General features: G+C 44.1%; 1 protein-coding gene across 1 annotated transcript in view; it reads right to left on the bottom strand.

The window, feature by feature from the left end:
* Window positions 1-21,086, bottom strand: part of smg6 (SMG6 nonsense mediated mRNA decay factor) — a 54,125-nt gene that overhangs the window by 22,498 nt on the left and 10,541 nt on the right. The window contains exons 6-9 of the mRNA XM_083635327.1: window positions 18,387-18,497; window positions 12,403-12,618; window positions 718-779; window positions 461-606 (exon numbers count right to left, since the gene is read on the bottom strand). Coding sequence (XP_083491453.1) covers window positions 461-606; window positions 718-779; window positions 12,403-12,618; window positions 18,387-18,497 — 535 coding nt within the window. The remainder of the gene's footprint in view (window positions 1-460; window positions 607-717; window positions 780-12,402; window positions 12,619-18,386; window positions 18,498-21,086) is intronic.

Below are 21,086 nucleotides of genomic sequence, written 5' to 3'. Positions count from 1 at the left end.
TGCATACCTTGGGTGGCATTTGGCTTCAGGTGTGTCTTTCACTTTGGTGAAGTGTAGCCAAGCTTTTTTATCATTTCATCCTGTGGCTTCCTCCTGTGTCGACTGGTCTGTCATGCAAGTTCGCAACCAAATGAAATGAATAGTGAACAGGAGGCGTGTCGCATCACGCGTGATGCACGTGATTCAATCCTTAATCGAATTACAAGTTTTATTACTTAAGACAGTCACTCACGTGAGTCACATCTGCACGGCAGCACAGGCTTGAGTCAGTGACAGCCTCAGGGCGCTTGACAGCGAATTCAGCGCACAGATCAGAGGGGAAAGACTGGCGGGGGGGAATTAATGGACCAGCGGCGGCTACTCGATAACAGTATCGATAAGGTCGGACCTTATTGATTTTCGGGTTTTGAGAAATTTGGACATCGAGTATCGATGGGTATCGAGTCCCATCCCTAGTTACCTCTGCTGTGGGCGTTGTGTATGGTGAACATGTTGATGGTGATTATCTGCAGCATGCGCGTGCTGCCCAGAGGGGAGGGGCTATGCTGGAGCAATGCCCTAAACTCCTGCAGGACACGGCTTGCCACTCCAGGGAAGGACTCCATACTGTGTAAGAAATAGACAAGACAGACACACAGATGATTGAGACTATAGTCGCTCTGAAACTCATCCACTCCAAAAATTGAAGAGTCAGAACACAAGAAAATAAGCACTCACCCCACTTTAGTGAAGAGCTTTCCATGTGCATGCAGGAAACTCAGAATGAACCTCTTATTTAGCTGAATGGGAACAAAGAGAAGCAGAGAGAAAAGTATGACTCATCCGTGGTCAACATTTCTGTGTGGCTACATGATGACACACGGCAACACATGGCTTCATCCAGCAACAAAGTGCATGGAGAGAACTGGAGCTGACATCATCATTTAAAAAGCACCTGGGATTTGGTATAGCAGGACAGGAGGAGGAAATAGGAGAAAACGGATGGAAAGGCTATTGAAGCTGGCAAAGAGGAGGAACCGCCTACTACTGTACAGACTACCACTTAAATTAGGATGCAATGACAACTGATGGACAGAGAGAGAGTAAGGCTGAACAGATATGACAATCTTGACCGATACTGATGAAACGGAAATTAACTCATTGAGTGCCAATGACGTCGATCGGCGTCAAATCAAATAGTAACGTTGAGTGCCAATGACGTCGATCGGCGTCAAATGCGTTTTTTGACGGTGGGACGTGGATCAAAGCCAGATGCATCTCCTGTGAAAGTATGGTGGATGTTGAATGTGTAAAAGCTATTTTACGGACCCATTAGGTGGCGACAGTGCTCTCCAGATTAGAGAAAGGTGAGGAAAAAAAACAGAGAAGCAGCCGTGGGGACACGGAAACCGCATCGGTATGCATCGATATGCATGAAGCATAACGTTAGCTGTGCCTGCAGCAGCCAATCTGCTGCCACAATTGAGCCCCTCCGTCTCCGCTGCGATAGCGCGTCCACATGATTAGTTGTGGAGTTGTTATTATTCTCAGTTGGAAGCGCTGGGAGCTGGTGACAAATACATGCGGAACGCTGTGAAAAAGCTGGGTTTTCAGTGCAGAGCAAACGCAGCACAGAGCCACCAGAGCCACACCCACGGAGGAGGGGTTTGCAGTCGAGGGGGGTGGGGCACGCAGGGCAGCATACAACACCGACCCAGACAGACCCAGACAGCAGGCTCGATGGACAGATTGGTTGGCAAACACAAGCTAGAATATCTGATGCCCACCAGCAGTAAATCAAGACCAGCAAGAAAGTGTAGGGTCTGCGCAGCAGGGGCCAGCGCTGCTGGTTGCAGCTAAAAAAGATTATTTTGCCAAACAAAATTCCTTTGTTTTCGCTCTTTTATTGAAGGAAATTATTTTTGAGGTGTCACTACATCAGAAAATATTAGCTTCAGAGTCAGTGATGTGCTTGAAATGTTTCATTTCACAAAAGGCTGATTATCTCAGCTTCTAGTCTGAAACGTCTGTTTTTGCTGAAATCAACCTATCTTCTCCGGCTGATAACTAAAGAACGGAAAATGATATCAATAAACTTGTTTTTGCTGATGATACAATAGACTCTCATCGTTCTTTGGGCGTGTTCGGTGTTTACATAGTAATATCACACTATATTCTGTGGGCCTCGAGAAATCACTGAAAACGCTCTGAAACTCTGGCACTGGGAGCGTCCGTTCTCCAAAAGTGGCTGGCACTCAATGAGTTAACATTGGAGTTATGGTTGATAACCAATATTTGTCGATGTTGACATGATCTGTATGGTACAGGTTTCTGTGATCATCACATTTTGTACATACTGAAAAACGCATGAAAACACTGGGGAGATGACCAATAATGGAGCATGTGCGTTTGTTGTCCAGCAGATGTCATACACGTGTTGTCCAGCAGATGTCATACACGTGCGTGTCCAGCAGATGTCATACTACACGTGCACTGTGTTATTTGAGACTTTGAGCAGTGAACCAATTTTTGACACAATTGGCTGTAAAGCCTGTTTGGCCATCACTAGTTATAGATAATGCTGAACCACAGTGTCTTGCTCAGTAAGGAGGATGAGTTAAAGAGCTATCACCTTTCAATACAGAGAAATGTGAGTGCATGAGAAAGAGAAATGCATTGTGTCGTGTACAAGATATATATATACAATATATTATATATATATATATATATATATATATATATATATATATACGAGTGCATGAGAAAGAGAAATGCATTGTGTCGTGTACAAGATATATATACTATATATATATATATATATATATATATATATATATATATGAGTGCATGATGCAGAGAAATGCATTGTGTCGTGTACAAGATATATATATACTATATATATATATATATATATACTATATATATATATATATATATATATATATATATATATATATATATATATATGAGTGCATGATGCAGAGAAATGCATTGTGTCGTGTACAAGGAAGTCGAATAAGGCCTTCAAAGTGTTGTATTAAAGGAGAAATCCACTTTTTTACAACCTGGACTAGTGCTGCACGATTAATCCAATCACCATCGCAATGTCAGCACGTGCGATTATATAACCGCAACAGGCAGGGTGCGATTATTTTTATTGTTTTAATGTCTGTTTGTGTGTGTGTGTGCCTCTTCTAACTAACGTTACACGCGACGCAGCACACACACGTTTCTCTGCCATCACACTGGAGATCAACACCAACGGGAGACGTCTCCCATGCACTCCTGCAAATAAGTAATATTATGCACAGCAAGGTTCACAAACATATAGTCTAGGGAATCTGTGAGAAAAAATGACCCAACCTTAAACAAATTGCAACAGAAATTATTTGTGTTGTATTCAGCTCTTGAAACCTTCCAATTTAACATACTGAAAATCCCAGAAAATCCCAGTAGTGGAACATTCTCAAATTTGGCATTGTCTCCACAAAGGAGGTGATGTTTTCGGTGCCGTTTGTCTGACCGTTTGTCTGTTAGCAGGAGGATTACGGCAAAACTACTGGGCCGATTTTCATGAAACTTGGTGGAAGTGTGTAGCATGGGCCAAGGAAGAACCCATTACATTTTGGGGCGGATCTGATCCGGGTCGGCTCAATGGAGGGGGCGGGGCTAGGGAAAAGAGTCTGTTGCTAGGGATAGGAAGGTCGTAGAGAGTCTGGATTCGAGAGGTGGGTAGGGGGCATGGACAGGTGTATCGGGGGGGAGTGTATGTGGGAGGTGGGAGGGGGTGTGGTCAGGAAAGGGGTGGGGCTAGGGAAAAGCTCTACCAAACATACTGTAACATAACAAAACAAAACATAAAAAATGTAAGTGTGGCTAATATGTTCTAATAGTTAGTGGAAAAGGGTGAGTTTTCATGCACATCTTGTTCCCTCAGACAGCCATCGCAAACCATAACTTCATAGTCATGTCATTCACCAGTCTCGCATTGGAGGCAATTTGATTTCAGCAAGGCACAGCGCAAGTTGTAGCTCAAACATGCAGACGAGTGGACAGGTAGGCTAAGTCTCCATATCCGAAGGTTATGGGTAAGTTGACCACCATTTATTGTCTGTTACCAATGACAGTCATTGTCTGTTACCATTCAAAGTAGGCTAGCTTATTAAGCACTTACTAGTTAGCTATAATAGGTATAGCTTAATAATAGTTTATTAAGATACTTGTACTATCTGTTATTCATTTTCTTTGTGCAAATAAACAATAAACAAACATAAATAAACAATAAACACTTACTCTGGAGATGATGTAGCCTACCACTTGTGCTCTTCTCCCTACTTATACTCCAACCACTTATAAAGCCTCAGCCAGGCGGTAATGCAACATAAAGGATGCCAACTGCCATAAAACACCACAGAAGGATTTATTACATCACTGATGACATCACAATTGCTCGAGTGACATCACTGATGACATCACAATTGCTCAAGTGACATCACTGATGACATCACAATTGCTCAAGTGACATCACTGATGACATCACAATTGCTCAAGTGACATCACTGATGACATCACAATTGCTCAAGTGACATCACTGATGACATCACTGATACATGACAATTGTGACATCACAATCGTGGCACACACACCGCCCGCCCACTTATTGGACCATAACATCAGAACCATTGATGGCCACAACACATTCCATGTTATGGGCATTATAGCTGGAGTTACACCAGAGAGCCAAACCAGTACCTCTGATAGCTGTGACATAGCAGCAGTTGGACACATCAATATCCAAAATCAGAGACCCCCTGGCCTTTCATCCATGTCCTATGGGAGGATTGAGAATGCCACAGGTGTGTGATTCTCATGAACATGGTACAACTCATAGCAAAACTCAAGATATCAAGTAGGATCTAATTTCACCATTCAAATTGAAATTATAATCCACTAGGCATCTTGCACCCTACGCAAGTTCGCCTGCCTTGCAGCTCGCTGAGCTAGCCCTGCAGCTCGCATTAAAGCAGCTGCTTCGCATTGGAGGCAATTTGATTTTGGCAAGGCACAGCGCAAGTTGTAGCTCAAACATGCAGACGAGTGGACAGGTAGGCTAAGTATTCTCCATATCCAAAGGTTATGGATAAGTTGACCGCCATTTATCGTCTGTTACCAATGACAGTCTTTGTGTGTTACCATTCAAAGTAGGCTAGCTTAATAAGCACTTACTAGTTAGCTAATAGCTTACTAATAGGTATAGCTTAATAATAGCTAATTAAGATACTTTCTAAGGTACTATCTGTTGTTATTCATTTTCTTTGTGCAAATAAACAATAAACAAACATAAATAAACAATTATAGCTGCTGCACAGCAATGGGTCGTGGCCGGGCAAGTCTCAAGGCTTTGAGCTAGAGTCCCCAAGTCAAGGCTGAAGTCTTTTATCTATACTCCAAGTCAAGTCTCACGTCTTTGGTCACAAGTCCAAGTCAAGTCTCAAGTCTCTTATGGATGAGCGTTCTATCATCTGCTTCTGCTGCATGCCATCCAGTCTGCTTAGAACATTGCATAGCTAAAACTATGGGATTCAAAGCAGGTTCAGGTTTCTTTGCAGCATGTAGCTTTTTCATCATCTGATTCCGTTTTTTGTTGCGAGGCATCTCACAACAATACAAGTAGGAATCAATATATTCACAAACAAAAGTAGTAGTTACTTGCCTGTTGCCTCACTGTTGTAGCGTGGATGAGGTACTGGTGAAGTTGATGTTAGATGGAGAGGGAGGCTGAGCGATTAATAGCCACCTGGGGAGTTTGTATCTCTTCGGTCCTACGCTGCAGGTCTGTGGGGTCACACAACTGATGTACCAGCAGGAGCTGCTTTTTCGTCTTATGGACAGACTGGATGCTTGCTGGTGGTGTTTTATGGACTGGATGCTTGCGTGTAAAAAGACACACTGCATCCACTTATATAGGGTGAGCCAGGAAGGATTTATGACATCACTGATGACATCACAATTGCTTGAGTGACATCACTGATGACATCACAATTGCTCGAGATGATGTCATCAGTGGGACGGACAGACAAACAGACAAACAAACAGAGCCCTAGCTCCCTTAGATAGATAGATGTGCTCATTTTTGATGTATTTCCAGACACTTTTAGAGACACTGTGGGGGAATAAATTCATTACCGTAACACATTTTTAATTGGAAATATGAAACAACAAACTTTTTTTTTCAATGGCAAGCACTTCAATATGCTCAAGGGTAATGGGTATCACCCAAAATGTGTATGATTAACAAATACGAAGTTGTAGCTAACATTGTGAGAAATGACATGTTGTATTACGACTACATAGTTACATGAGAAAATAAAAATCTGTTCTACTTAGACTCAACAACCATTTCTGTGGATTCCTTGCCCCCAAAAATGTGGAAATAGACACCAAATTTGTAATTCTAGGTCTAGTTGGAGTCAAGATATGGCCAACATTTTAATAATGGCAGCCATTTTGAAAAAATGTAATTTTAACATATTTCCACTAATGGGATTTTCTGGGATTTTTAATATAGTGTTTCGGGCATCAATATAAACATAAAAATGTGAAAATAAATTCTGTTGCAATTAGTTTAAGGTCAAACCTTATTTTCCCTAGACTAATATAACATCTTACCAAGAGGGAGAAAGAGAACATCCATGATCGCTAACAGCTAGCTAATAACTAGCCTTTCAGAAAAGCATGTAAACAGCCGTGTGATTAGGGGCGCACCGATCCGATACTGGTATCGGGTATCGGCCCCGATATAGCACAAAATTCTAGATCGGGTATCGGTGGCAAATGGCCCGATCCATAGACCGATCCATAGGGGCCATTCTATTCACTCTAATTCTATGTGTGTGCAGCGTGTGACGTCATACGCTAGCAACGTGCTCAGCACGCCTGGTAGACTGTTTCCAAACAAGCTGATGTAGGCCAGAGTCCTGCGCGGGTCTGATTTTCAAGACCCGGTTCCGCCCGGCCCCGCGACGTGCAGTACCGACCCCGCTCCGCGAACCCGCTCATATGATCAGTCAGTACCGCAACCCACCCCACCCCGCAGACATGAGACCTGCGCCCCGCTCCGCTTCCGCATATATATATTTTTTTGAAGTGAACATAACCAAAGTAACTGCGATCGTTTCACAATTCACACAGGAAGCGAATATCGGTCTTTTCTGGCCGAGTCACTGACGAGAGCCAACAACGGTAGTCGGTGCAGTCGGACTCGGCAGGCATTGCATAACGTTATTTACAATTAAGCACATTGACGGTGTTTTGTCACTGGTGCCAGTGCCAGCAGGCCAGCCAGGGCCAGGCAGCAGCTAAAGGAAACATGCTAGCCTTGCTGGCGCTAGCTGTCATGCAATGCAACAAGCTAGCTAGCATAGGTCTAGGTCATTTCTGTTTATACCTGACCGGAGCGAGGGAGAGCTGACCCGGAAGGAAAGGACCAGCGGAAATGATTGAGGTCAAAGACATCAGGTCAGACTCAGACAAAACATGAAGTTACACACTGACTGAATTATTATCGTTATATAAAATGTAAATAAAAATACATATATTATACAACACCCGCGACCCGGGCCGCATGTTGTTTATTCTACCCAGATCCGAACCCGCAAATAAAATGAAGACAAAATAACACCCGCCCCCCGCATTTTTTTGCGGGTACCCGGTGGGGCCCCGCGGAACCACGACCCGGTGCAGGACTCTGATGTAGGCTAGGCAGCAGCAGCTAACAGCATGGAGCAAGCCAGAGGATCACCTATTTGGAGGTATTTCACGCTAGCTACACCAACCAGTTTGACACAGGGCTCGACATTAACAGCTGCCCAGTTGATAAGGTGACATCACACACGGACCCTCTCTCTCCCTCTCTCATCTCCCTGACGCAGCCCTGCTTGATTAAGAGCAACTCCGACTCCGCAGCTAGTTAACGATCATTAACGTATGTCGGTGAAACGCTGTCCAGAGACAACAATATGTTCTGTCTATTGTCTATAACCCTGAAGTTTGCGTGAGGACATAGCCTACATGTAAGCTGTGATACTTATGTTGTGAATAATTCTACCTCATTCTGTTTGTTTGTTTAGCATAGCCTACTTGCCGACGTCTTGCTCAATTGACTGATGGTTTAAGTACCCTACTTTTCAGATGAAGTTACAGTACCTTACCTTATTATCAATGCTGTTCAGGCTAATGTAGGATTATGTAGGCTAATGTTGATTCTTGTGTGCTAATACAGATTTTATTATAAATAAATTATGCTGTATTCTGTTCTTAACACATTGAATGCCAGCCATGTTTTCATTCCTGTAGGTAAGTTGTGCCAGGGGTGTTTTTGACGATTCTGGCTCATTTTAGAACAGCCGAGGATTCTTTTCTGTTAAGAATTCATGAACACCAATAATCTAAAAATAACTAATAGAATGTGTGCTTTCTCTGTCTAAAAGAGTTAGTTTGCAGAGTTAGTAGTTATGTAGATATTAGCCGTTGAGTACAGCATGGTTTCAGCGTCTGGAAATTTATTCTGAGATAAATGGCTTTTTGTGAAACAGTCACTTTAACCATTCATTTTTGGCATCAGTAAGACCGTCAGACATTCTAAACAATAGTTTTGAACAGTAATTTCCTCCATAACAACAGGAAACACCCCTCTCATTCAAACTCCTCCCTCCGTGTGTCTTCTCCTCCTTCCTCCTAACAGCGGGCGTGTCAGAAGCGCGTTGTGCTGCCTGCCTGTCTGTCTGCGTGCCTGCCTGCCTGCTTGCCTGCGTGCGGGGACGAGTCTGAAATGGATTACTGTAAAATCGCCAAGCCATTTCCTTGAATGGCTTGCTCCCGCGGTGTGTGTGTGTGTGTGTGTGTGTGTGTGTGTGTGTGTGTGTGTGTGTGTGTGTGTGTGTGTGTGTTCGCGCGTTGCTCCGCGGCTCTGGGGGGGAGGGGATCTCTGTCCGTTCTGTGTGTGTGTCTCCGGGCTCCTGACTGTAAAATCGCCAAGCCATTTCCGCGGGAGGCGGCTGTACGGGTCCCGTGGCTGTGGCTTCTCTCTGTATCTGTCGCCACTTAGTGGTCGGTAAAATAGATTACACACATGCTCTTGCTCCAAATAGTTATCTCGAAGATGTAAAAGGGGTTGATTGATGTCCCACCGTCAAAAAAAAAAAATGTTTATGTAAGACGAGTTAGCTCGTCCTTGGCACTTAAGCGCTGGATTATGTAAGACGAGTTAGGTCGTCTCTGGCACTTAATGTGTTAAAATGTAAAAAAATAAATAAAGATAATTTTATTTCAAATTGTTTTATTTCTTTAGTTTTAATATATATTTTTTAGTTAAAGGTCCCAATTCGTGCAGCTGTAACCTCTTAAAAACGTGTGTCTCTGGTCCATAAAACATGATTCTGGATTAATTTGTCGAAAATATAGCAACCCCGTTTGTTGTGACGGAGTTGTCCCTTCCTCATCTCGTTGCGTCCCAAGAATGGTCTGTTTCTATAATATATTCAGAACAGTTCCCATTGGCCGCTGAGGGAGAGCCCGCCCCAGGCTCCCAGCGGCCAATCAGATTAGCGTCTGTGGACCAGCATGCTAGGTTGTGTCCACAACTAACGTTAGCAATGAGCTATCGCTAACTTAACGGTTGCTACGCTAAAGAGGACATCTCAAAATGCCTAGACTTACCGAATGCACCTCCGCAGTTGCTGGATCACGTAGAGTTGGCGTCGCTCCAGCTAGAAGTGTTAATTTTGTGGCTATAGACAAAATGGTGCAGGTAGCTTGTGTGAGAGAGACGCGCGCAGTATGCTTGAGGACCATCGTGACGTCCCAATCAGGGCCGTAACCAGGGTTCCCAAATAGGGGAGGTCCAGCAAGGGGAGGCGGATTCGGCGGACAAAAAAAATTTGAGTTTCCCCCCCCCCCTTTTTTAGCCATATTTAGAGTAATATATCATTTTAAATCAACATTAGGATTATACTGTTGTGATGTCATTATTCAGTATATTCTCTTTCATGTCACCACCTGCTCAGCTCTCCTGTCAACATAATTGTAACTAACAAACACAAACTGTTTTAGCCAAATTCATATCAAAATGACACCTACAAACACAGGTACACAACCCAAGCCGTACACAACACACAAAGTCATCATCGATAATAAAAAAAACATACAGAGGGACATTTATTTATTCCTGATAGGAACGATTGAAAAATAAAATAAAATATATTATGTTGTTTTTAACTTTACACCACCTCTTTTTGTTACTTATTGGGTCATGAAACTGAAACCATGCATATAGCCACCTGCATACCTGACTTCGGGAGCTTGGCAATTGGCATCATGCATGATTACAATGAGATGCACCCACTTTAAACCTGAATAAAGTAATAAAACCACTAGTAAACCAGTAGGCGGCGCCTGGCCTGCTGTTCAGTGAGTGGCCTGGCCTGGCCTGGCCTGCAAAAAAAAAAAAAAAAAAAAAAAAAAAAAAAAAAAAAATTTGCAGGCTGAAATATTAGGGGAGGTCCGGACCTCCCCGTCCTCATAGCTAGTTACGGCCATGGTCCCAATACCCCGTCTGGGGAACAGAGCGTTAGGGGGCGTGGCTTGAAGGAGACTGCAGGGGGAAGCTGGATAGGGACAAATCCAACTGTGGCAGTTCTGAGCTTGTGACCACTCATTACAGGGAGGGATGACAGCAGTATATAATATGCATTTACAAGTAAAAACAGCTTTTGCACGGAATGGGACCTTTAATGTATTTTAGTCTGTGATACCATGAAACCATGGTATTTTTGTCCAAGGTTATCATACCGTCAAAAACTCATACCGGCACATCCCTAGATACTAGTGATGCGTGGGTCACCCAGAACCCGCCGGGTCCCGCGGGCTAGGCCGCCCCGCAGGCGGGCTGGGTTGGCAAATTATGAAAATATCGCGGGTGCGGGCGGGGCAGGCTCAGAACATGACAAAGCAACATTATTAAATAATTTAGAGCAGTGAAACACGCAGAGTAATTAACCTTAAAGACGTTAACTCTCTCTCACACGTAGGTACACACAATCAGACAGACTCCTGCTGCACTCTCTATAGCCTACATGGAGTAAAGAAACGCTTCAATGAGGTAGCCTATGTGGTCTCAAAACAAACATTTTGGAAGGATTATTCGCTGTAATTATTATTTGAAGTGTCCATATAATGCCACTGCAGATTTTCTGTTGTGGACTCGACTGTGATCTATTTGTCAACTTTACTGCAACGTAAGTAGGCTGTGAACAATTGAGTGCGCATGAGGTAGCCTAATTAAAAGAAATCAGACAGCGAGTCTAGCCGTATCTGCAAGCCGTGTGCGCACCTGCTGCACTACTACATTTAGTAACCTACTACTGCAACATGGCCAATTGAGAGCGCATGAGGTAATGAAAATAAATGGGAAAGAATAAGAACTGTTTCTGTAGCCTGCCTAGTGCCTACCTCTACCTGCTACCTCCATTTGAAACACTGCGGTCACGCCATCCACACTTTGGGGAAGCGTAGTCGGTCGCGCTATCTGAAGACCATGGATTAATTGAAGAAAGACCGACATGAAAGCAGCAGCGCAACTCATCCAGAGCAGTAGGCTACAACTGTTGTCGCGCACGGCAGCATGTGAGTGTGTGTGTGAGAGAGAGAGGGGGGAGAGAGACAGAGTTATTAGCTACTTTGCACACCTTGGAAGCTCCGCTGTGCTCCTCCTGAGTCCAGAGACATATTACATTAAATTGGCCATTGCGGGCTGCTGGGTTGGGCTGGGTTTGGAATTTTTAACGGGCTGGGCGGGGCGGGCTGGCTCCAATGACGGGTTGGGTTGGGGCGGGCCTTAAAAAACCCTGACCCGCGCATCACTACTAGATACCATTTGTTTATTATATCGCAATCGCAAATTGCAATATTGTCCACCATAATCGCTAATCGCACTTTTCCCCCAAATCGTGCAGCACTAACCTGGACCATATTTCCAGCTTTAAATATGATTTTTAAGTCACCCTAATGAGTCCGGTTTGATTCCCATGCATGGAAACGAGAATTTGTTTTGAACTGTGACCTGAAAACGGGGTATGTGAAATGCTTGCAGATAAGAAAAGAAATGATGGCAAAGGAAAGGAAAAATAAGAGCCTGTTCTGTTGTTTATAAAACTGTGTGGGAGATGTTTGCTGCCTGGTGCAAGGTCATGTGTGCTGCTCCTTTAACTGTCTGTGCGTTCTTGAAAACTTTTCATCACACTTCCATTAAAAGTGCCAGGGCATCATTTAACATGCAGAAAAGTGCATACATTAATGACACTTAAAGGCATATGAACCATGAGAAGCACACTAAATATTAATGAGTATGTGTGTGTGTGGTCTCACATCACTGGCGCTGAGATTGCCCAGCTCTCCATGCTGTTGGGATTCCCTGCTGGACTCACTGCCCCCTCTGTGTGAAGACGAGGTTGCCGCGTGTCCGCTGGGACGAATCCAGATCTCCACCCGTGCTCCCTCCTCCCCTCTTCCTCCTCCTCTCACGGCCGGACCTCTGGAGCCTCCTTCAGACTCCTGCCTCCTCCTTCGCTCCAGCTGCTCTGCCTGCAGGAGCAGTTTGTAAACAAGAGACACTCCAGCTGCCCAATGTCCCGCCATAATCACCATGATATACATCACACAGAAGCGGTTATGCTAATGAGGACATTGATCAGCCAATATTCCCATTCCAACATACTGGGCAGCTCATAAGGCACAGGTAGTATTATTATATATATATATATCATAATCTGATTTACACCATTAAAGAGTATTAATAAGGGGTGCCCAGGTGGCGCAGCAGTAAATGCCCTGCCTACCAACACGAGGGTTGCAGTTTTGAGCCCCCGTGTTAGCTCTAGCTTGATCGGGCGTCCATACAGGCACAATTGGCCGTGTCTGTGGGTGGGAAGCCGGATTAAGGGTATGTGTCCTGGTCGCTGCACTAACAGTTAAGCGCCTCCTCTGGTCGTTTTGTCCGCCTCTCTGAGATCGGCAGAGGAGGTGGAGGAACAACCGGGACAGCTTGACAGGGGGAATTGGCCAAGTACAATTGTGGAGAAAACAGGGGGATATCGGAAAAAAAATATATATATACAATCTTTCCTAATTGCAAATGTGTAGAGAAAGGTGCTCAAAAATCTTGTTCTTCAATTAGTGTGTTCACACAGAATTGTAGGTGCCTTTTCAAATCTCATATATAGGCTGTCAAACATGGCCCAATCCTCAAAAAGCTGCCTGATGCACTTTTTTCATTAAATTGACCATTGCTCATAGCCACTCAAGTCAGTAGCAAGCTAACTAACCAGGGTGAGCTCTGCAAGAGATGCTGCTCATCTTAACTAACCAGGGTGAGCTCTGTAAGAGATGCTGCTCATCTTAAAGGAGAACTAACCCCCAAAACACTTTTTTTCAGCTTTTAACCAATATGACTTTGGGGGTGATGTGTAAAGAATTCTGGTCAAAATTTCCACATTTGACACCAAACTGTTGCATTTGACCATTTGTATCATTTTTCAGCAGCATATCTGGCATAAGCGCCCTCTAAGGGTCGAACACAAAAAAAAAAAAAAATTCTCAAATGAATGGGATATTAGGAACACACTGACGTCACAGTGTTCCCAAAGACTATGGGATTTCAAGATAATTACTCCCCTACCCCCCCTGTACCCTTTCGGCTCCTCAGAACTCCAAGCCTATTCCTATTGAAGTTTGCTCTTAAAATACTGAACCAAACGTCGTCAAAGTTGGCACATGTCTTAATTATAGTTAGTTTCCCGCTGAATGTGTCACTACTTTATTAATATCTTACCTGGATAAGCTCGAATGATGATGTATATATTATCAGTCCGAGTTGGAAGCACTGTCTCCAGCCCAGGCAGGCGGGAGAGAGTCGTACTGTAAACCTCATGGACGAGCCCCAAGCTCCGGGGGCGCGCGCAGCAGCAGCTGGGCTCTCTGTGCTCTGAGAGCAGAGAGAGCACAGTCTGACATTTCCGCGGCTATCAGTCCGACTTGGAAGCACTTTCTCTCGGCCAGTCAAACGGGAGAGTCTGCTCTCTCATGCACCCGCGGGGGCGCGCGCAGCAGCAGCAGCACACAGCAGCAGTGAGAGGCGGGGGCTTTCAACAGTCTGACATTTCAGCAAACAAATCTCGTCGCAGTTTAGCGGACATGTAAAATATAACGCTATACTACGACGTGACAACGTGACAAAGCTTCTCTAAACATATCGGCTAATATAATATCATCACTGTGTACAAGCAACGCCAACTTCTCAGGAAATCAAGTCAGCAGAGCAGAGTGACTGGCTCTGTCTGTGTGTGTGTGCTCCTCGGGGGGATTTGCATAGGAACAGTCTGTGAGGAGGAGAAGAGCTCTGCGCTGCCTCCTGCGCCCTGAGAGGAAAAATCAGAGGTGCTGTAACTTTCAACAAGAATCACGAAAAGCCCCAAAACGCAAATTAAAAACGGATTTCATTGCGCGGTTTATCTCTAGTTAGACGAGGGAATTACGTGGAGAAATCTCGCATTGTGTTACCCCAGAGCGAGAGGTTTGTCCTCACTGTGCTGTGTGCTGCGAGTTCGCCACTGAATGGCCAAATTGATATAACTATCAACCATTTTGAGCAACACTCTTTCCATACATGCCACCAGCATTGGCTAGTTGTTGATATTTATAAAGATATTGCCCCTCTCAAAAAAATTATTTTTGAGGCGGTAGGCAAACTGTAATGGCGTCAATTTCCGAAAAAAAATCTTGACTTGAACACAGCCAAAGAGTTTAGTATAGACAAGAGCATATGTCATTTCTTGGTTTTTTCCATAGGTATTTTCAAATCACTGTTCTGATACATATCTAGGGGGTTAGTCCTCCTTTAACTAACCAGGGTGAGCTCTGTAAGAGATGCTGCTCGTCTTAACTAACCAGGGTGAGCTCTGTAAGAGATGCTGCTCATCTTAACTAACCAGGGTGAGCTCTGTAAGAGATGCTGCTCATCTTAACTAACCAGGGTGAGCTCTGTAAGAGATGCTGCTCATCTTAACTAACCAGGGTGAGCTCTGTAAGAGAGGCTGCTCATCTTAAAGGACGGCTTTCCCGTGGGGAATATGAATATATATAAAATCTCACGCCCCTAAGGTTTTCGAATCCGTTGAAATTTTTGAAATTGGTTGTTCACAGCCATAGCTATCAACTAAAATCCACTCTGTGTGTGTGTGTGTGTGTGTGTGGGGGGGGGGGGGGGGGTGGAGGGGAGGGGCGGGTGCGGGGACCCGAAATCCTACACTTCCCACAATGCACTGGGCTCGCGTGGCCTTCGAGTCCACGCCCACCCCTCAGGCATTTGGCTGATATCAAACTCCAGTAGGTGGCGGTAATGCACATAATATATGCTTGCCAACCGCCATAAAAGTCAAAGAAGAAGAAGAAGAAGAAGGTTTCGACATAAAAACATTTAGTAGAACAAGAAAAAAAAAGAAAAAAAAATTGCCTTCAAATTGCACCAAATTTAAACGGTAGTATGTCGGGAGATGTCTTCATAAAAAAAAATTCATGCATTTTAAGGCATTTTCCCAGGAGTTACGCGCATCTGATGTAGTAACTATTTCATGTAAAAATGTGTAAAAATGGGTACATTGCTCAGCGTTGATTTCGTTACTTCAACGCACCTTCTACTAGATGTAAAATTTGACGAGCTTTCCAATGCCGCCAGTCCCGTGTCTGCACGTACTTCCGTTCCCGAGATATGGTCTCTTTGCAAGGAGCTATGGAAAGCTAACATTAGCTACCGTAGGCTAGGCGGTGGAAAAAGATGGCTGCCTTTTGTTTTTCTTCAAGACCTCTGAAGGGGCGTGGAGGACCTCTAGAGGCGGGACCATGGCGGCACAGGCCCACAAGTAGTGTAGTTCATAGGTGCTCGACTTCCGCAAGGCTGGACTTGATGCCCCGACGCGTTTTGCGTCAGAGCGTCATGAAAATAATGTGAGAGATGGTTGATAGCTTTGGTTGTGAACAACCAATTTCAAAAATTTCAACGGATTCGAAAACCTTAGGGGCGTGAGATTTAATATATATTCATATTCCCCACGGGAAAGCCGTCCTTTAACTAACCAGGGTGAGCTCTGTAAGAGATGCTGCTCGTCTTAACTAACCAGGGTGAGCTCTGTAAGAGATGCTGCTCATCTTAACTAACCAGGGTGAGCTCTGCAAGAGATGCTGCTCGTCTGAACTAACCAGGGTGAGCTCTGTAAGAGATGCTGCTCGTCTGAACTAACCAGGGTGAGCTCTGCAAGATATGCTGCTCGTCTTAACTAACCAGGGTGAGCTCTGTAAGAGATGCTGCTCATCTTAACTAACCAGGGTGAGCTCTGTAAGAGATACTGCTCGTCTTAACAGCATCCGTGGGAAAGTGTACGTCTGCATGCATCTTTACATCTGCCTTCCAGACAATTGACCACACGTTTCTTCATTGTTAACTGATCACTTAACTTTAGACAGCGTTATTGACATAACATATTGTTAACTACAACACTGGTTATTGTACTGTAAAGCACTGAGCATATCCACAAGGGCAGTTGGGGCTTGTGTGCTTTTCTCAAGGACACTTCAATGTTTATTGTTGAGGCTAAGAAGCGTGCGTTCCATTCACCAGCCAGCGACAACAGAACTGTAGTACTTTGAAAAGTGAACCTGAGGAAGCCACAATGTGAAACGCTTTGTTCGCCCCTTATTTACCTCCTTTGAATGACAATTGAAAGAAAACCATTAAAGCTGGAAAAGTTGCTAGTTATTTTCATATACTATACTAGCCTATGCTGTGCACAAAGTATAGGGCTGAGGTGACCTCAGAGGATGTGGTCTACTTATTCCAATGGCGCATTCCTTTATAACTGGGATGTTGAGGCTAAATGACGTCACATCTGTTTTGTTAGCGTTCCATTTGCAGAAAACTTGAGCTGGGAAGTTCACTGTTCATTGGTCAGATCCAGTCGCTAGCCAGGCTAGCCATCGTTAGCAATAACAGTTGACAACATGGCATTTTGCGGCATTTTGCGCATACAAACACTGCAGTCTCATGTCCACACAGATAGATGTTATGCAGTGCTGTGTGTACAGCTGATTTAATGAAACACAAACAAAACAGAAGTGCTAATAAACAACATTTACTACGATTATAACTACTGTTGTCGCGCGGCGCATCCATCTTGGATTTTTGAGGTCGGGGCTGCTGAGGCTCCTACGAGTTTGGAATGGGAAATACCAGCTCTGGTGACGTCACTGTCCCAGCTCATGACCTTTGAAGTCGTAAGATTACCAGTTCCCAGTTATAAAGGAATGCACGACAAGACAGTCAATCAACTGGCAAGATAATCAGTATTGGTATCTGCATACTATGGAAGGAATGCTGCTATGTTGGATCTCTGAACTCTCATTGATTTTTATCTGCAGACTGTGAGTGGAAATTAAGCATATATACAAGTGGAAAGGTCCTGCATTATCATCTGACTGCATCTTGATTGATATTAGGGCTGCACGATTTATCGTATTTTCATCATCATCGCGATATGAAAATGCGCGATGAACACATCGCAAAAGTCACGTGTTATCGCAATTAAAAAAAAAAAAAAAAAAAATTTTTTTTTACAGTGCACCTGAACGCACACGTGCAAGATACCCGCTGAATAAGTGTCCAAATGTTCATGTCATTCTGGCCAATACTCCACTTCTGTTATAACATTTCAGTCTGGAATATGGAATATCTTTCAATAATTTTTATGACTAAAAGGCTAAAAGTAATCTCATGTGCAAGAAATTACTGTTCTACATAGAAGTAAAAATGTAAATAATTAACTTGTTGGTTTTGGATTTTTTTTAGCTTCAAGAGTGCATTTTTGTTCGTATGACCCTCAACACAGGCTTTGAGAATCCCGTGCCACTTACTGATACGTATGCTTAAATGAACACACTCATATTGCAAAATGAATTTAGGCCCTCACTGTAATACTTCAGAAGTTGAATTTGAAGTTCAGCATTAATACATTTGTCATTTTTTGAAGAATCGTTGGAATCGAGAATCGTTGGAATCGAGAATCGTTGGAATCGAGAATCGATTCTGGAATCGGATCGTGACCCCAGGAATCGGAATCGGATCGGATCGTGGCTTAGCCGGATCGGAGCACCCCTACCCATTAATATTTTTGTTTATAGCATTTTTTTATTTATCGCAGGTCATATCGTCATCACAATATTGAACAGTGTTATCGCACATCGCAGCTTTTCCTCATATCGTGCAGCCCTAATTGATATGAGTAAATGTTTCATGTGTGTCTCACCTTGCGTTTAGCTTCCTCAAACAGACTCATCAGGCTCTCCTTTGCAGTCAGGATGGGGTTGGAGGCTGCCAAGCTGCGCATGTAATAATACACAGCATCCAACTTCCGCTTCTGAGAATGGGAACGACGGGGAAAGAGTACAGAGATGAGAGTAAAAAGGGCAAGTGAGAACAGAATATTTCTTATTCTTTCCCAACATGCCAGGGAGATGCTAGGAACAATGCAAATCTAAAAGTGTAGTCTACACCAGGTAACAAAAACCCCACAATGTGATAATGCCTGATCCAAATTGCCTCAACTAAATAATGCACTCTTAGGTGGCGTTCACACAGGACATGTGTGAACTAGGGATGCACCGATCGATCGGCACGTGACCGGAAATGGCCGATTTTCACGTGATCGGCCTCGATCGGTGATCTGCGCCGGTCACTCTAAAATGGCGATTCTGTGAGCCGATTTTCAAGTGAGGTGCGCGCGCACCCAAAAGCAGCGAGACAGAGACGGATGAGTTGCAGCCAAAACAAAAGCTGCCACTATAGTCCGGGAGTCGTGGGGTTGAACCTCGCTTCGTCGGATAAAGTTTTTTTCTCTGCTGATTCTTGTAGTTTGGGGGTATCTATTCAAAATACAGGAGGGTGCCCGGTGAGTACCCTTGAGCATTTTCAGATATTAACCCCTTAAGTGCCAAAATTCCAGAAAATTAGGGATTTATGGGATTTCATGCAAAATACTCAAATCAAATGCATCCAATTTGTTTTCTCCAATGTCTATTCATAAAGGAGGTCATGTACAATGTATCTCATTCCACATTAAATAATATTAACCCTTTTAGGCCGTGCCAGCAAAACCAACTGTTTATGACTATAGGGGTTGTGCTGGATGAGAACATCCATTGAGCCTTTGCTCATTCGCATGTAGAGATTCAGAGTAGATGATACACATTGGGAGGTGTGAATGGGCACATTTTGCTGCTGATGGTCTGATGGTAGTTAAAGGAGAATTTCGGTTTTTTTGAACCTGGACCCATCTCCTGGCATTAATTATGATTTGGCCACTCACCCAGCGATCTCCGCGGCGTTTCTGGCCGTCCTAGCGTTGTTTTGAGATCAATAGCGTCCAAGTCAGTTGTAAAATGGAGCTGATTTGGGGCCAAGTGTGAGCCTGTCTTTCCTGCATCTAAATAGCTATTTTTATTCCTGTTTTCGCCAAATATCGTCATAATCTGATCCCTCAAGAACCACCAGAGTGATATTTCGCCAAAGGCTGTTTCTTGGAGTCGCACAGGGATCAAATTACCTCAAACGTGATCTCGGTCACCAAGTCTCGTGAAGTCCCGCGATACTTTCCTGTCGACTGGCCAAGTACAGGTAGGACGCTTTGCGGTGGTGGTTTTAGCGTAACCTATGTGGGATTCGAAATAACGAAGGTTATGCCAAACCCCACATAGGTTATGCTAAAACCACCACCGCAAAGCGTCCTACCTGTACTTGGCCAGTCGGCAGGAAAGTATCGCGGGACTTCACGAGACTTGGTGACCGAGATCACGTTTGAGGTAATTTGATCCCTGTGCGACTCCAGGAAACAGCCTTTGGCGAAATATCACTCTGGTGGTTCTTGAGGGATCAGATTATGACGATATTTGGCGAAAACGGGAATAAAAATAGCTATTTAGATGCAGGAAAGACAGGCTCACACTTGGCCCCAAATCAGCTCCATTTTACAACTGACTTGGACACTATTGATCTCAAAACAACGCTAGGACGGCCAGAAACGCCGCGGAGATCGCTGGGTGAGTGGCCAAATCATAATTAATGCCAGGAGATGGGTCCAGGTTCAAAAAAACCAAAATTCTCCTTTAAGCCTATTTGGATCTTGAGCATCCTACCCTGAAACATGCACAGAACATTGTGCATGGCAAACCAGGCACTCCACAGTTGCACTTATTGGAGTTAAAAGGGTTTTGCAGCCACACCTGATCAACTCCAAAATGTAGTCTGGGACAAGTTTGCAATCTTCCGGTAGAGTGGTTGGGCTCAGTGACCTGTTGCATGTGTCTTTTTTTCCATCAAAATTCCTCAGTGTTCAATGCTAGTGGCAGATTTACATTGATATTTCAATATATTGTTTGAAAGTGGGCCCTCTTAACATTCTCAATTAATGCTTCATTCGCTAGCGGTAGAGCAGCTAAGTTTGGAGCAGACATGTGTCCTTTCCCTTTCTTTTCCTCTCAGACAAGTAGCCTTGTGTGTGACATGTCTGTGCTCTCATTTATACCAGAACAGGCTGAGATGCAGGCAGTGGCTTGGTCGGGGACCTGCTGGAATGGTGCAACCACTTTGCTAATGGCAGATAGTTTGTACAGTTTTGAGGACTTTGATGACAGAGCCCTTTCCCAACCCATAGTAAGACGCTACAGTGTCACATCCCAATATGGAATGGGCTGGTAAAAGGTTCTTCACAATTTGTGAATGCTTGGCCAGTGTTGACTTGATGTCCGCTATTGCCCTTTCCTTGTGGGGCGATTCCATGATGTGTGGTGTACATCCAGTCCTTCCTGATGGTAATGGTGAAGGAGTAGGATGAACACATCTGTGTCATCAGAAACCACTGAGTTTTGATGGGCTTCTCCAGCACACCTCAGGACCTTTTGGATAATGATGGTGTCAGCTTCTTCCTGCTGATTTTGTAGATCATATCGGC

This window comes from Poromitra crassiceps, assembly GCF_964638095.1.
Source record: "Poromitra crassiceps genome assembly, chromosome: 1".
Classification (NCBI taxonomy): domain Eukaryota; kingdom Metazoa; phylum Chordata; class Actinopteri; order Beryciformes; family Melamphaidae; genus Poromitra; species Poromitra crassiceps.
The sequence above is the reverse complement of the archived record's forward strand: the minus strand, read 5'-3'. Positions and strand labels throughout refer to the sequence as shown.